At 49.3% G+C, this 18,151-nt stretch overlaps 1 protein-coding gene across 1 annotated transcript in view; it reads left to right on the top strand.

The window, feature by feature from the left end:
- The window catches only part of LOC147106495 (F-box only protein 3-like), a 35,095-nt gene extending 21,313 nt beyond the window's left edge, over positions 1-13,782 (top strand). Inside the window, exon 6 of the mRNA XM_086007448.1 lies at positions 10,208-13,782. Within this exon, the coding sequence (XP_085863574.1) occupies positions 10,208-10,330 (123 nt within the window). The 3' untranslated portion in view covers positions 10,331-13,782. The remainder of the gene's footprint in view (positions 1-10,207) is intronic.
- The last annotated feature ends 4,369 nt before the right edge of the window (positions 13,783-18,151 follow it).

Genomic DNA, 18,151 nt, shown 5'->3' with positions numbered 1-18,151 from the left:
CTTTGATATAGAGTTGGAGAATCTGGAAAGACAACAGAAGCAGCTGATGGAGAAAATGGAGCAGGAGCACACAAAACGTCTGATGTCAGAGGAGTTAACGGTCAGCCAACTCCTGCATATGCTGAAGGACAGGACTCTGAAATGGGAAAAACTTGAACACGAACTTCAATATTCAAACGAAAGGGGTTCGGAGCTCTCAAAGGTTATTGGAAGAGCTGAGGTGGCAACACAGACTGAGATGACTGCAACAGAGCAGCCCTTGGATGCCAAAAGTACGCTGACTCACGTCAACGTAGAACAACAGACCGCTGAAACAGCTGCTCCGGTAGAGGGATTGAATAGTCCGATCAATCAATCTCCAAAAGAAGTTGAAGTAGTAAAATCTCAAATGAGGTCATTAGTAAACGACTTGCTGAAAGCCCAGAAAAAGCTGGATGAAGAGGTACGCATGAAGAAGTCTCTTCAGGAAAGATGTCTGGACTTGGAACAAAAGCTGGCTAACGCCCAGCTGGGTATGGAGGAAATAGAAGACCCTCTCGCTGGCCTAGATCAGGACGACACCGAATATTACTATGTCTTGTCCTGCCCAACTTGTAACTTCGACTCCCACCATACAGAAATCATGGAGGAGCACCGAAAGTCTACAGAACATCGGGAGAAGGTGGCTCTACTACGGAAAAAGGAGGAAGAGAAGGAGGAACTGCGCATGCAGCTGGCAGCTGATGGAGCCCAGAGAGTCTCCAAGAAGCAGAAAAGGAAAAGTCGAAACAGAAGATGACCCATCTGAACCATTATTACCTCTACCAGATCTCACACGTGGTCCCTCCGAACGGAGCCAATTCAGTTCGGAAGTTCAAACTGTTAAATCCATGGAAGGACTATTGAATGAGTCACTCCAGCAACGTGAACCGACTCCACCACAGAGATTGAATCTGTGAACTGTTTTCCGCAGAGACTGAATCTGTGATCTGTTTTAACATGAAGTTATCTATGTATCTATGTTATTCTGTTATGTAAACCTGAAGTTATATATGTATATATGTTATTACGTTATGTTAAATGGGGAGATGACTGTAAAGCTAGGAAGGGAGGAATGTTGTGTATGTAATATGTGTGCTACTTTGAACCTATGGACAGGACTGCACTACTTGTTGGGCGTAGTGATACGCAGTACCACTCCTGGCCATAGGGGTATAAATAGTACTGTGGGTACTGATCTCCCCTCAGTTCCCGCCTGTGGGCATGAAGTAAAGACCTACGTATAGTCCCTACCTCCAACCAGTAAAGACCTGTTTTATTGTTACTGATTAAGTCTGAGTATTAATTACTTGAACAACTCACAGATTTAACAGTGATCTCAGTGTGGAATATGACTGGTGATCGCAGTGTGGAATATGACTGGTGATCGCAGTGTGGAATATGACTGGTGATCGCAGTGTGGAATATGACTGGTGATCGCAGTGTGGAACATGACTGGTGATCTCAGTGTGGAATATGACAGGTGATCGCAGTGTGGAGTATGACTGGTGATCGCAGTGTGGAATATGACTGGAGATCTCAGTGTGGAACATGACTGGTGATCGCAGTGTGGAATATGACTGGTGATCGCAGTGTGGAATATGACTGATCGCTGTTTTTAATATCACTAGTGGTCTCTGTGGAATATGACTGGTGATCTCTGGAATATGACTGGTGATCGCAGTGTGGAATATGACTGGTGATCTCAGTGTGGAATATGACTGGTGATCTCAGTGTGGAATATGACTGATCGCTGTTTTTAATATCACTAGTGGTCTCAGTGGAATATGACTGGTGATCTCATAGAGTCATAGAGTTATACAGCACGGCTAGAGGCCCTTCGGCCCATCGTGTCCGCGCCGGCCATCAAGCCCTGTCTGATCTAATCCCATATTACAGCATTTGGTCCGTAGCCTTGTATGCTATGGCATTTCAAGTACTCATCCAAATGCTTCTTAAATGTTGTGAGGATGCCTGCCTCCACAACCCTTTCAGGCAGTGAGTTCCAGACTCCAACCACCCTCTGGGTGAAAAAGTTCTTCCTCAAATCCCCTCTAAACCTCCCGCCCTTTACCTTGAATCTATGCCCCCTAGTTATTGACCCCTCTACTAAGGGAAAAAGCTCCTCAGCATCCATCCTATCTATGCCCCTCATAATTTTGTACACCTCAATCAGCCTCCTCTGCTCCAAGGAAAACAAACCCAATCTGCCCAGTCTCTCTTCATAGCTGAAGCGCTCCAGCCCCGGTAACATCCTGGTGAACCTCCTCTGCACCCTCTCCAACGCGATCACATCCTTCCTGTAGTGTGGCGACCAGAACTGCACACCGTATTCCAGCTGTGGCCTAACCAGTGTTTTATACAGTTCCATCATAACCTCCTTGCTCTTATATTCAATGCCTCGGCTAATGAAGGCAAGTATCCCATATGCCTTTTTTACCACCTTATCCACCTGTTCTGCCGCCTTCAGGGATCTGTGTACTTGCACACCCAGATCCCTCTGACCCTCCATCTTGCCTAGGGTCTTACCATTCATTGTGTATTCCCTTGCCTTGTTAGTCCCCCCAAAGTGCATCACCTCGCACTTTTCCGGGTTAAATTCCATTTGCCACTGTTCCGCCCATCTGACCAACCCATCTCTGTGGAATATGACTGGTGATCTCAGTGTGGAATATGACTGGTGATGTCAGTGCGGAATATGACTGGTGATGTCAGTGTGGAATATGACTGGTGATCGCAGTGTGGAAGATGACTGGTGATCGCAGTGTGGAATATGACTGGTGATCTCAGTGTGGAATATGACTGGTGATCTCAGTGTGGAATATGGTTGGTGATCTCAGTGTGGAATATGACTGGTTATCGCAGTGTGGAATATGACTGGTGATCTCAGTGTGGAATATGACTGGTGATCTCAGTGGGGAATATCACTGGTGATCTCAGTGTGGAATATGACTGGTGATCTCTGTGGAATATGACTGATCGCTGTTTTTAATATCACTAGTGGTCTATGTGGAATTTGACTGGTGATCTCAGTGGAATATGACTGGTGATCGCTGTGTTTATTATGTCTGGTGATCGCAGTGTGGAATATGACTGGTGAAATCTGTGTGTAATATGACTGGCGATCGCAGTGTGGAATATGACTGGTGATCTCTGTGGAATATGACTGGTGATTTCAGTGGAATATGATTGGTGATCTCAGTGTGGAATATGACTGGTGATCGCAGTGTGGAATATGACTGGAGATCTCAGTGTGGAACATGACTGGTGATCGCAGTGTGGAATATGACTGGTGATCGCAGTGTGGAATATGACTGATCGCTGTTTTTAATATCACTAGTGGTCTATGTGGAATATGACTGGTGATCTCTGGACTATGACTGGTGATCGCAGTGTGGAATATGACTGGTGATCTCAGTGTGGGATATGACTGGTGATCTCAGTGGGGAATATGACTGGCGATCTCAGTGTGGAGTATGACTGGTGATCGCAGTGTGGAATATGACTGGAGATCTCAGTGTGGAATATGACTGGTGATCGCAGTGGAATATGACTGCCGATCGCAGTGTGGAATATGACTGGTGATCTCAGTGGAATATGACTGGTGATCTCAGTGTGGAATATGGCTGGTGATCTCAGTGTGGAATATGACTGGTGATCGCAGTGGAATATGACTGCCGATCGCAGTGTGGAATATGACTGGTGATCTCTGTGGAATATGACTGGTGATCTCAGTGGAATATGACTGGTGATCTCGGGGTGGAATATGACTGGTGATCGCAGTGTGGAATATGACTGGTGATCTCGGGGTGGAGTATGACTGGTGATCTCAGTGTGGAATGTGACTGGTGATCTCAGTGTGGAATATGACTGGTGAAATCTGTGTGGAATGTGGCTGGTGATCTCAGTGTGGAATATGACTGGTGATCTCAGTGGGGAATATGACTGGTGATCGCAGCGTGGAATATGACTGGTGATATCAGTGTGGAATATGACTGGTGAGTCATAGAGTCATCGAGTTATACAGCACAGAAAGAGGCCATTCGGCCCATCGTGTCTGCGCCGTCCATCAATCCCTGTCCAGTCTAATCCCATTTTCCAGCATTTGGCCCATAGCCTTGTATGCAGTGGCATTTCAAGTGCTCATCCAAATGCTTCTTGAATGTTGTGAGGGTTCCTGCCTCTACCACCCTTTCAGGCAGTGAGTTCCAGATTCCAACCACCCTCTGGGTGAAAAAGTTCCTCCTCAAATCCCCTCTAAACCTCCTGCCCCTTACCTTGAATCTATGCCCCCTTGTTATTGACCCCCCTACTAAGGGGAAAAGTTCCTCTTTATCTACCCTATCTATGCCCCTCATCATTTTGTACACCTCATTCAGGTCCCCCCTCAGCCTTCTTTGCTCCAAGGAAAACAACCCCAGCCTGTTTAGTCTTTCTTCATAGCTGAGGCGCTCCATCCCAGGTGAATCTTCTCTGCACCTTCTCCAAAGCAATCACATCCTTCCTATAGTGAGGCGACCAGAACTGCACACAGTACTCCAGCTGTGGCCTCACCAGCGTTTTGTACAGCTCCATCATAACCTCCCTGCTCTTATATTCTATGCCTCGGCTAATGAAGGCAAGTATCCCATATGCCTTTTTAACCACCTTATCTACCTGTTCCGCTGCCTTCAGGGATCTATGTACATGTACACCAAGGTCCCTCTGACCATCTGTACTTCCTAGGGTCCTACCACTCATTGTGTATTCCCTTGCCTTATTTGTCCGTCCAAAATGCATCACCTCGCACTTTTCAGGGTTAAATTCCATTTGCCACTTTTCCGCCCATCTGACCAACCCGTTTATATCGTCCTGTAGCCTCAGGCTTTCCTCCTCGCAATTTACCACCCCACCAATTTTCGTGTCATCTGCGAACTTACTGATCATACCTTTTACATTCTCATCCAAATCATTTATGTAGATCACAAACAGCAAGGGACCCAGCACCGATCCCTGAGGTACCCCACTGGACACAGGCTTCCAGTCACAAAAGCAACCTTCGACCATCACCCTCTGCCTCCTGCCACTCAGCCAGTTTAGGATCCAACGCGCCAAGGCACCCTGGATCCCATGGGCTCTTACCTTCTTGACCAGTCTCCTATGCGGGACTTTGTCAAAAGCTTTACTGAAGTCCATGTAAACCACATCCACAGCATTTCCCTCATCCACCCCCCTAGTCACCCCCTCGAAAAATTCAATCAGATTGGTCAGACATGATTTACCCTTGACAAAGCCATGCTGACTATCCCCGATTAATCCTTGCCTCTCCAAGTGGAGACTAATTTTGTCCCTCAGAGTTTTTTCCAATAATTTCCCCACCACAGATGTTAGGCTCACTGGCCTGTAATTCCCTGGTTTATCCCTGCTACCCTTCTTTAATAATGGTACTACGTTAGCTGTTCTCCAGTCCTCTGGTAAATCCCCTGTGGCCAGAGAGGTTCTGAAAATTTGTGTCAGAGCCCCTGCAATCTCCTCCTTTGCCTCACACAACAGCCTGGGATACATCTCGTCCGGGCCTGGGGATTTATCCACTTTTTGGCCTGCTAAAACCGCTAGTACCTCCTCCCTCTCGATGCTAATATGTTCAAGTATGTCACAGTCCCCTTGCCCGATTTCTATGTCTACATCGTCTTTCTCCATAGTGAACACAGATGCAAAGAATTCATTTAAAACCCTGCCTACATCATCTGGCTCTACACACAGATTGCCACTTTGGTCCCTAATGGGCCCTACCCTTTCCCTGTTTATCCTCTTGCCCTTAATATACTTAAAAAACATCTTAGGATTTTCCTTTATTTTGCTCGCCAGTGTTATTTCATGGCCCCTCCTCGCCCTCCTAATTTCTTTTTTAAGTATGCCCCTGCACTTTTTATACTCCTCTAGGGCTTCCTCTGTCTTTAGTCTTTTGTAACTGCCAAAGCCCCCCTTTTTTTCCTAATGCATTTTTGTATATCCCTTGTCATCCAAGGTTCCCTTTGCTTGTTGGTCCCACCCTTGACCTTTACAGGAACATGTTGGCGTTGTACTCTCTATTTCCCTTCTGAAAGTCTCCCACTGCTTTGATGTGGATTTTCCTATAAGTAGCTGCTCCCAGCCCACTTTGGCCAGATCCTGCCTTATCATATTAAAATCGGCCTTCCCCCAATTTAGAACCCTTATTTCCGGGCCGTCTTTGTCTTTTTCCATGACCACCTTAAATCTCACCGAATTATGGTCACTGTCGCCAAAATGCTTTCCTACTGACACTTCCACCACTTGCCCGGCTACATTCCCTAGAATTAGGTCCAGTACCGCCCCCTCTCTTGTAGGACTTTCTACATGTTGGCTCAAAAAGCTCTCCTGGATGCACTTTAAGAATTCTGCACCCTCTAAGCCTTTCACACTCTGACTATCCCAATTTATATTGGGGAAGTTGAAATCCCCCACTATTACCCCCCTATTATTTTCGCACTTTTCTGAGATTTGCCTACATATCTGTTCCTCTATCTCCCCCTGACTGTTTGGGGGCCTATAGTACACTCCCAGCAAAGTGCTTGCCCCCTTTTTGTTTTTAAGTTCTACCCATATGGCCTCATTAGTGGAACCCGCTAATATATCATCCCTCCTTACAGCAGTAATTGACTCCTTAATTAATATTGCAACACCCCCTCCCCTTTTACACCCCCCTCTGTCTCGCCTGAAGATTCTATACCCCGGAATATTGAGCTGCCAGTCCTGACCCTCCCTCAACCATGTCTCCGTGATAGCAACAATATCGTACTCCCATGTGTTCAACAACAACTTCAGTTCATCCACCTTATTTGCAAGACTCCTTGCATTAAAATAAATGCCTTCCAGCCTTGCCATATTCCCTTTTGCCTTCACATATTTGCTCTGCCTTCCCAGCTGACTTGTTTTTTCCTCTGTATTTGGCTGTAAATCACCCCCTACTATAGCTCCACTCTGTATCCCATCCCCCTGCCAAGTTAGTTTAAACCCCCCCCCAGCAGTGCTAGCAAACCTCCCCGCAAGGATATTGGTCCCCCTCTGGTTCAGGTGTAAACCGTCCGACTTGTACAAGTCCCACCTTTCCCAGAAGCAGACCCAGTGATCCAGGAAACTAAAGCCCTCCCTCCTGCACCATCCCTTTAGCCACGCATTCATCTGTTCTATCTTCCTATTCCTATACTCACTAGCACGTGGCACCGGGAGTAATCCAGAGATTACAACCTTTTAGGTCCTGCTCTTTAATCTTCCACCTAGCTCCCTAAATTCTTGCTGCAGGACCTCATCCCTCTTTTTACCTAAGTCGTTGGTACCAATGTGGACCACGACCTCTGGCTGTTCACCCTCCCCCTCCAGAATGCCCTGCAGCCGCTCAGTGACATCCTTGACCCTGGCACCAGGGAGGCAACAAACCATCCTGGATTCACGTCTACGGCCACAGAAACGCCTATCTGTTCCCCTTACTATAGAATCCCCTACCACTATTGCTCTCCCACTCTTTTTCCTCCCTTCCTGGGCAGCAGGAGCACCCCCAGTGCCAGGAAGTTGGCTGCTGCTGCCTTCCCCTGGTGAGTCATCCCCCTCAACAGTATCCAAATCGGTATACCTGTTTGAGAGGGGAATGGTCACAGGGGTCTCCTGCACTACCTGCCTGCTTCTATTGCTCCGCCTGGTGGTCACCCATTTCCTTTCTTCCTGTGCAGCCCTTACCTGCGGTGTGACCAACTCACTAAACGTGTTATCCACGACCCTCTCAGCATCGTGAATGCTCCACAACCCATCCACCCGCAGCTCCAGCGCCTCAATGCGGTCTGCTAGTAGCCGCAGCTGGATGCATTTCCGGCACACGTGGTCATCAGGGGCACCGGCAGTGTCCCTGAATTCCCACATAGAGCAAGAGGAGCATAACACGGGTCTGGGCTCTCCTGGCATGACTTACCCTTTAATTAATTTAAATTAATTCACTATCACCAATTAAAGATATCTCTAAGGCGCTTGTATATTCTACCAACAGTCCCTGCTACACCAGAAAAGACCCTAGTAACTATAAACTACAGAGTTAAAGTTTAAAAAAAGAGAAATACTCACCAACCAATCACTTACCTGCTCCCTGGTGACATCACACTCTGATTACTTTTTACACCTCTCCCCGCTGCTGAGTTGGCGTGCCTCGCTGCTCCCTGCTCCGAACTGGTCTGGCCTCGGTACTCACGCCGGTTTTTATACCGGGCTCACCTCGCTGCTCCCTGCTCCGAACTGGTCGGGCCTCGGTACTCGCGCCGGTTTTTATACCGGGCTCGCCTCGCTGCTCCCTGCTCCGAACTGATTGGGCCTCGGTACTCGCGCCGGTTTTTATACCGGGCTCGCCTCGCTGCTCCCTGCTCCGAACTAATCAGGCTTCGGTTCTCGCGCCGGTTTTTATACCGGGCTCACCTCGCTGCTCCCTGCTCCGAACTGGTCGGGCCTCGGTACTCGCGCCGGTTTTTATACCGGGCTCGCCTCGCTGCTCCCTGCTCCGAACTGATTGGGCCTCGGTACTCGCGCCGGTTTTTATACCGGGCTCGCCTCGCTGCTCCCTGCTCCGAACTAATCGGGCTTCGGTCCTCGCGCCGGTTTTTATACCGGGCTCACCTCGCTGCTCCCTGCTCCGAACTGGTTGGGCCTCGGTACTCGCGCCGGTTTTTATACCGGGCTCGCCTCGCTGCTCCCTGCCCCGAACTGATTGGGCCTCGGTACTTGCGCCGGTTTTTATACCGGGCTCGCCTCGCTGCTCCCTGCTCCGAACTAATCGGGCTTCGGTTCTCGCGCCGGTTTTTATACCGGGCTCACCTCGCTGCTGCCTGCTCCAAACTGGTCGGGCCTCGGTACTCGCGCCGGTTTTTATACCGGGCTCGCCTCGCTGCTCCCTGCTCCGAACTAATCGGGCTTCGGTCCTCGCGCCGGTTTTTATACCGGGCTCACCTCGCTGCTCCCTGCTCCGAACTGGTTGGGCCTCGGTACTCGCGCCGGTTTTTATACCGGGCTCACCTCGCTGCTCCCTGCTCCGAACTGGTGATCTCGGGGTGGAATATGACTGGTGAGCTCAGTGTGGAATATGACTGGTGATCGCAGTGTGGAATATGACTGGTGATGACAGTGTGGAAAATGACTGGGGATCTCAGTGTGGGATATGACTGGTGATCGCAGTGTGGAATATGTCTAGTGAACACATTGTGGAATATGACTGGTGATCTCAGTGGAATATGACTGGTGATCGCAGTGTGGAATGTGATTGGTGATCTCAGTGTGGAATATGATTGGTGATCTCAGTGTGGAATGTGATTGGTGATCTCAGTGTGGAATATGACTGGTGATCGCCGTGTGGAATATGATTGGTGATCTCAGTGTGGAATGTGATTGGTGATCTCAGTGTGGAATATGATTGGTGATCTCAGTGTGGAATGTGATTGGTGATCTCAGTGTGGAATGTGATTGGTGATCTCAGTGTGGAATATGATTGGTGATCTCAGTGTGGAATGTGATTGGTGATCTCAGTGTGGAATATGACTGGTGATCGCAGTGTGGAATATGACTGATCGCTGTTTATAATATCACTAGTGGTCTCTGTGGAATATGACTGGTGATCTCCGTGTGGAATTTCACTGGTGATCTCAGTGTGGAATATGACTGGTGATCTCAGTGGAATATGACTGGTGATCGCCGAGTGGAATATGACTGGTGATCTCAGTGTGGAATATGACTGGTGATTGCAGTGTGGAATATGACTGGTGATCTCAGTGTGGAAAATGACTGGTGATCTCAATGTGGAATATGACTGGTGATCTCAGTGTGGAATATGATTGGTGATCGCAGCGTGGAATATGACTGGTGATCTCAGCGTGGAATATGACTGGTGATCTCAGTGTGGAATATGACTGGTGATCTCAGTGTGGAATATGATTGGTGATCGCAGCGTGGAATATGACTGGTGATCTCAGCGTGGAATATGACGACTGGTGATCGCAGCGTTGAGTATGACAGGTGATCTCAGTGTGAAATATGACTGGTGATTGGTAATTTGGTCCCTCCATTTCACCTCTCCTGTATTAGTCATTCATGCTGCTTACTGGACACTGATGGATCCAATTATTAACACTGTTCTCTTTTTTACTATTGCATTCTACAGAAAGGGACCAATCTGGATCCATCCAACCCGGATGAGGAGCCTCCGGCAGACAGGAGTAACCTTCGAAATCCCAATATGTTTGTGAATCTCCCTCCTTTAGGCCGTTGCCCACATCACACCTGAAGTGAACTTTCCATCTGCAGTTTTAAAGCAGATTTTTCTACATGCTGTTGCTGCAGACTATTGCCCAGGGCTGTCAGGATTCTACATATTATGTTTTAGCAATTTAATCTGCACCTGTCCAACAAGTCATGATTGATTTGATTCAGCATGTCTCTCATTTGTCAATAATAAGATCTCAGACGGATTCTATGCACTTACACATTTGGTGTTTGCAGCAGTAAACCAGCACTTTCCACTCCTTTGATTGTTGAGGTTTCATCGTAAAGCTGCTTTGGATGAGTAGAGCAAGTCCACGGGTTAATTCCTGAGGTTGTCTTTTATGTCTTTGACTATCTTATTTGCATTGCATAGGGAATGGAGTCAGCCAGCGATGAGGAGGATAACGGCAGTGCCTCACCTTAAAGATGGTTTGCAGCTAATGTCCCTGTGCCCAACTGCGGGAGGGATGGGGGTAGGGGGGCTGTTGTAAGAGAAATTTTAGATGGGGTGATGGCCATTCTGGGAAGAAGAATGCTGGATAATCACTCCAAGGGCAGTCGTGATTGGGGAATGGTGACTAGAGGAATACTGATTGGGGAATGGTAACTAGGGGAATACTGATTGGGGAATGGTAACTAGGGGAATAATGATTGGGGAATGGTAACTCGGGGAATACTGATTGGGGGATGGTAACTAGGGGAATACTGATTGGGGAATGGTAACTAGGGGAATACTGATTGGGGTATGGTAACTAGGGGAATACTGATTGGGGAATGGTAACTAGGGGAATACTGATTGGGGGATGGTAACTAGGGGAATACTGATTGGGGAATGGTAACTAGGGGAATACTGATTGGGGGATGGTAACTAGGGGAATACTGATTGGGGAATGGTAACTAGGGGAATACTGATTGGGGAATGGTAACTAGGGGAATACTGATTGGGGGATGGTAACTAGGGGAATACTGATTGGGGAATGGTAACTAGAATACTGATTGGGGAATGGTAACTAGAATACTGATTGGGGAATGGTAACTAGAATACTGATTGGGGAATGGTAACTAGGGGAATACTGATTGGGGAATGGTAACTAGGGGAATAATGATTGGAGAATGGTAATTAGAATACTGATTGGGGAATGGTAACTAGGGGAATAATGATTGGAGAATGGTGACTAGAGGAATACTGATTGGGGAATGGTGACTAGAATACTGATTGGGGGGATGGTAACTAGAATACTGATTGGGGAATGGTGACTAGAGGAATACTGATTGGGGAATGGTAACTAGAATACTGATTGGGGAATGGTGACTAGAGGAATACTGATTGGGGAATGGTGACTAGAATACTGATTGGGGGATGGTAACTAGAATACTGATTGGGGAATGGTGACTAGAGGAATACTGATTGGGGAATGGTAACTAGAATACTGATTGGGGAATGGTAACTAGGGGAATACTGTTTGGGGAATGGTAATTAGAATACTGATTGGGGAATGGTAACTAGGGGAATAATGATTGGGGAATGGTGACTAGAGGAATACTGATTGGGGGATGGTGACTAGAATACTGATTGGGGAATGGTAACTAGGGGAATAATGATTGGAGAATGGTAATTAGAATACTGATTGGGGAATGGTAACTAGGGGAATACTGATTGGGGAATGGTGACTAGAAGACTGATTGGGGAATGGTGACTAGAATACTGATTGGGGAATGGTGACTAGAGGAATACTGATTGGGGAATGGTAACTAGGGGAATACTGATTGGGGAATGGTAACTATAATAATGATTGGGGAATGGTAACTAGAGGAATACTGATTGGGGAATGGTAACTATAATAATGATTGGGGAATGGTAACTAGAGGAATACTGATTGGGGAATGGTGACTAGAATACTGATTGGGGAATGGTAACTAGAGGAATACTGATTGGGGAATGGTAACTAGAATACTGATTGGGGAATGGTAACTAGGGGAATACTGATTGGGGAATGTGACTAGAATACTGATTGGGGAATGGTAACTAGAATACTGATTGGGGAATGGTAGCTAGAATACTGATTGGGGAATGGTAACTAGGGGAATACTGATTGGAGAATGGTGACTAGAATACTGATTGGGGAATGGTAACTAGAATACTGATTGGGGAATGGTAACTAGAATACTGATTGGGGAATGGTAACTGGAATACTGATTGGGGAATGGTAACTAGGGGAATAATGATTGGAGAATGGTAATTAGAATACTGATTGGGGAATGGTAACTAGAGGAATACTGATTGGGGAATGGTAATTAGGGGAATACTGATTGGAGAATGGTAATTAGAATACTGATTGGGGAATGGTGACTAGAATACTGATTGGGGAATGGTAACTAGGGGAATACTGATTGGGGAATGGTAACTAGGGGAATAATGTTTGGGGAATGGTAACTAGGGGAATAATGATTGGAGAATGGTAATTAGAATACTGATTGGGGAATGGTAACTAGGGGAATACTGATTGGGGAATGGTGACTAGAATACTGATTGGGGAATGGTAACTGGAATACTGATTGGGGAATGGTAGCTAGAATACTGATTGGGGAATGGTAACTAGGGGAATACTGATTGGAGAATGGTGACTAGAATGCTGATTGGGGAATGGTAACTAGAATACTGATTGGGGAATGGTAACTAGAATACTGATTGGGGAATGGTAACTAGAATACTGATTGGGGAATGGTAACTAGAATACTGATTGGGGAATGGTAACTAGAATACTGATTGGGGAATGGTAACTAGGGGAATAATGATTGGAGAATGGTAATTAGAATACTGATTGGGGAATGGTAACTAGAATACTGATTGGGGAATGGTGACTAGAATACTGATTGGGGAATGGTAACTAGGGGAATACTGATTGGGGAATGGTAACGAATACTGATTGGGGAATGGTAACTAGGGGAATACTGATTGGGGAATGGTAACTAGGGGAATACTGATTGGGGAATGGTAACTAGGGGAATACTGATTGGGGGATGGTATCTAAGGACAGTGCTGATTGGGGAATTGTCCATTGATGTACTACCCGTGGAGGGACGTAGCTTGCAGAAGCGGTAAGGCCCCAGGTTTAATCCTTGAGGATTGTCACCTAGCACAAGGAAATCAAATAATTTCAACCAGCAATTCAGTCACAGCCCACCCTAACCCCCTTCCCTCTCGCACCCTGGTGGAAAGTGCGGCCGTGTACACAGAATTGGGTTCAATGGCACCTGCTCAATGGGATCCCTGTGTGAGTCAGCAAGGCATGCGGGATGGGGGCGATGGGATAGGCTGCCCTTTGAGCCGCAGTTTCTCAGTGATATGCGTGTTTCCCAGGGAGGCATGCACACCAAAGTTTGTGTGAGGTCTCTTTTTTAATTCACTTGTTTCAAGTTTGTTGTACTGAATCTGCTTTATTGAATTAAATGGATTTGCAGTCTGAAATGAAACCTGAGCTTCCTTGCTTTCCCTGGGTCTGATCAAAGGGTGTAAACTCCAGGACTCGCTGTGCTCTTCTACATACATGTCTCAACGTCAAGACATTTCTGAAACCACTGAACAAGATGGAAGAGGAGGGCTATTGCCTGATATGTGGTGACTCTTTTGCACCAAATCCTAGTCCTAATTCATTTCCCAGTTCTTCCCTTGACCTCCCTCAGCCTCCCCTTTCTCCTACAATGGGAGTGTGGGAGGCGTATCCTACAGGTGATCGATGGGAAACTGATTATCCCGTACTATTTTTTAAAACTCGTTCTTGGGATCTGGGCGTTGCTGGCAAGGCCAGTATTTATTGCCCATCCCTAATTTCCCTTGAGAAGGTGATGGTGAGCCGCCTTCTCGAACCGCTGCAGTCCCACAGTGCTGTTAGGGAGAGAGTTCCAGAATTTTGGTCCAGTGACAATGAAGGATTGGCAATATATTTCCAAGTCAAGATGCTGTGTGACTTGGAGGGGAACTTGGAGGTGATGATGTTCCCGTGTGCCTGCTGCCCTTGTCATTCTGGGTGGTAGAGGTCATGGGTTTGGGAGGTGCTGTCGAAGAAACCTTGGCAAGTTGCTGCACTCTATCTTGTAAAGGGTACACTGCAGCCATGGTACACCAGTGGTGGAGGGACCTCCAGCCCTACAACTCTGATATCTGCACTCCTCCAATTCTGGCATCTTCAGCATCCCCAATTTTAATCACTCCACTATTGGCAGCCGTACCTTCTGCTACCTAGGCCCGAAGCTCTGGAATTCCCTCCCTAAACCTCACCACTTCTCTACTCTTTCCTCATTTAAGACGCTCCCTAAAACCTACCTCTTTGACCAAGCTTTTGGTCATATGCCCTAATATCTCCATATGTGGCGCGGTGTCAAATTTGTTTGATAATGCTCCTGTGAAGCACCTTGGGATGTTTTACTGTGTTAAAGGCGCTATATAAATACAAGTTGTTGGTGGATGGAGTGCCATTCAAGTGGGCTGCTGGAAAGACTGGGCTCGGATCACCCTGCTGGAGAGACTGGGCCCGGATCACCCTGCTGGAGAGACTGGGCTCGGATCACCCTGCTGGAGAGACTGGGCCCGGATCACCCTGCTGGAGAGACTGGGCCAGGATCACCCTGCTGGAGAGACTGGGCTCGGATCACCCTGCTGGAGAGACTGGGCTCGGATCACCCTGCTGGAGAGACTGGGCTAGGATCACCCTGCTGGAGAGACTGGGCTCGGATCACCCTGCTGGAGAGACTGGGCCCGGATCACCCTGCTGGAGAGGCTGGGCTCGGATCACCCTGCTGGAGAGACTGGGCTAGGATCACCCTGCTGGAGAGACTGGGCCAGGATCACCCTGCTGGAGAGACTGGGCTCGGATCACCCTGCTGGAGAGACTGGGCTCGGATCACCCTGCTGGAGAGACTGGGCTCGGATCACCCTGCTGGAGAGACTGGGCTCGGATCACCCTGCTGGAGAGACTGGGCTCGGATCACCCTGCTGGAGAGACTGGGCCCGGATCACCCTGCTGGAGAGACTGGGCCCGGATCACCCTGCTGGAGAGACTGGGCTCGGATCACCCTGCTGGAGAGACTGGGCCCGGATCACCCTGCTGGAGAGACTGGGCTCGGATCACCCTGCTGGTGTGGCTGGGCTCGAATCACCCTGCTGGACTAGCATCAGCCTGCTGGAGAGATTGGGCGACGATCACGCTGCTGGTGAGACTGGGCTAGGATAACCCTGCTGGTGTGGCTGGGCTAGGAGCGTGCTGCTGGAGTGGCTGGGCCAGGATCTACTTGCTGGAGTGGCTGGGCTAGGATATACTTGCTGGAGTGGCCTGGCTAGGATTCACCCTGCTGGGGAGACTGGGCTAGGATCACCCTGCTGGGGAGCCTGGGCTAGGATCACCCTGCTGGAGAGACTGGGCTAGGATCACCCTGCTGGGGAGACAGGGCTAGGATCACCCTGCTGGGGAGACTGGGCTAGGATCACCCTGCTGGGGAGACTGGGCTAGGATCACCCTGCTGGAGAGACTGGGCTAGGATCACCCTGCTGGAGAGACTGGGCTAGGATCACCCTGCTGGAGAGACTGGGCTAGGATCACCCTGCTGGAGAGACTGGGCTAGAATCACCCTGCTGGAGAGACTGGGCTCGGATCATCCTGCTGGAGAGACTGGGCTAGGATCACCTTGCTGGAGCGGCTGGGCTAGGATCACCCTGCTGGACTGGCTGGGCTAGGATCACCCTGCTGGAGAGACTGGGCTATGGTCAACCTCCTGGAGCGGCTCAGCTGGGCTAGGATCACCCTGCTGGAGCGACTGGGCGAGGATCACCCTGCTGGTGTGGCTGGGCTCGAATCACCCTGCAGGACTGGCTGGACTAGCATCAGCCTGCTGGAGAGATTGGGCGACAATCACGCTGCTGGTGAGACTGGGCTAGGATAACCCTGCTGGTGTGGCTGGGCTAGGAGCGTGCTGCTGGAGTGGCTGGGCCAGGATCTACTTGCTGGAGTGGCTGGGCTAGGATCTACTTGCTGGAGTGGCCTGGCTAGGATTCACCCTGCTGGGGAGACTGGGCTAGGATCACCCTGCTGGGGAGACTGGGCTAGGATCTACTTGCTGGAGTGGCCTGGCTAGGATTCACCCTGCTGGGGAGACTGGGCTTGGTTCACCCTGCTGGGGAGACTGGGCTAGGATCACCCTGCTGGGGAGACTGGGCTAGGATCACCCTGCTGGAGAGACTGGGCCAGGATCACCCTGCTGGGGAGACTGGGCTAGGATCACCCTGCTGGAGAGACTGGGCCAGGATCACCCTGCTGGGGAGACTGGGCTAGGATCACCCTGCTGGGGAGACTGGGCTAGGATCACCCTGCTGGGGAGACTGGGCCAGGATCACCCTGCTGGAGAGACTGGGCCAGGATCACCCTGCTGGAGAGACTGGGCTAGGATCACCCTGCTGGAGAGACTGGGCCAGGATCACCCTGCTGGAGAGACTGTGCCCAGATCACCCTGCTGGAGAGACTGGGCCAGGATCACCCTGCTGGAGAGACTGGGCCAGGATCACCCTGCTGGAGAGACTGGGCCAGGATCACCCTGCTGGAGAGACTGGGCCAGGATCACCCTGCTGGAGAGACTGGGCCAGGATCACCCTGCTGGAGAGACTGGGCCAGGATCACCCTGCTGGAGAGACTGGGCCAGGATCACCCTGCTGGAGAGACTGGGCCAGGATCACCCTGCTGGAGAGACTGGGCCAGGATCACCCTGCTGGAGAGACTGGGCCAGGATCACCCTGCTGGAGAGACTGGGCCAGGATCACCCTGCTGGAGAGACTGGGCCAGGATCACCCTGCTGGAGAGACTGGGCCAGGATCACCCTGCTGGAGAGACTGGGCCAGGATCACCCTGCTGGAGAGACTGGGCCAGGATCACCCTGCTGGAGAGACTGGGCCAGGATCACCCTGCTGGAGAGACTGGGCCAGGATCACCCTGCTGGAGAGACTGGGCCAGGATCACCCTGCTGGAGAGACTGGGCCAGGATCACCCTGCTGGAGAGACTGGGCCAGGATCACCCTGCTGGAGAGACTGGGCCAGGATCACCCTGCTGGAGAGACTGGGCCAGGATCACCCTGCTGGAGAGACTGGGCCAGGATCACGCTGCTGGAGAGATTGGGCCAGGATCACCCTGCTGATTTCAGAGAGCAGTGACGAGCACACCCAGACTCCCCATCCTCCCTGTCCTTGATCTGCGCTGAGAACCGTTAGTGAAAGAACTCTGTGAAACAACCTCTTACACGCCGACTTCTTACACCACTCACCGGAGTTGCACGAGGAATCTGCTGGGTGCCCCTGTGTTCAGCACCATTTACTTTTTTCAGTGATATTCTGGATCACCCTGAATTAACCTTGAATTTCTTTATCTCTCTTTACTACTATCCTGTTATTTCTCACTTTTTGTGTGCTGAAACTTTGTTCATGTTCCACCTTCCACTGGGCAATTAAATGGATTGAGGCTCGGTATCTCATGGTGAAGCTACAACACAGGACCACATGCATCTCGTGATTTATCAGACTGATATGTATAGCTTTTGTTTCACAATTCTCATGTCCAAAAAAGAGCTTTTACAGTAATTGTGACCATAAAGCTATCGGATTGTTGAAAAACCCAACTGGTTCAGTGATGTCCTTTAGGACAGGAAACCGGCCTATATGTGACTCCAGACCCACAGCAATGTGGTTGATTCTCAAATGCCCTATGAAATGGCCGAGCAAGCCACTCAGTATATCAAACAGCTACAAAAAATTGTAATAAGAATAACTCCATAATGACCACCCAGCAATGACCTAGGCATCAG

Source organism: Somniosus microcephalus, chromosome 15, assembly GCF_052327205.1.
Source record: "Somniosus microcephalus isolate GS21.2 chromosome 15, FLI_Smic_1.0, whole genome shotgun sequence".
In the NCBI taxonomy this organism is placed as follows: Eukaryota; Metazoa; Chordata; class Chondrichthyes; order Squaliformes; family Somniosidae; genus Somniosus; species Somniosus microcephalus.
The sequence above is the reverse complement of the archived record's forward strand: the minus strand, read 5'-3'. Positions and strand labels throughout refer to the sequence as shown.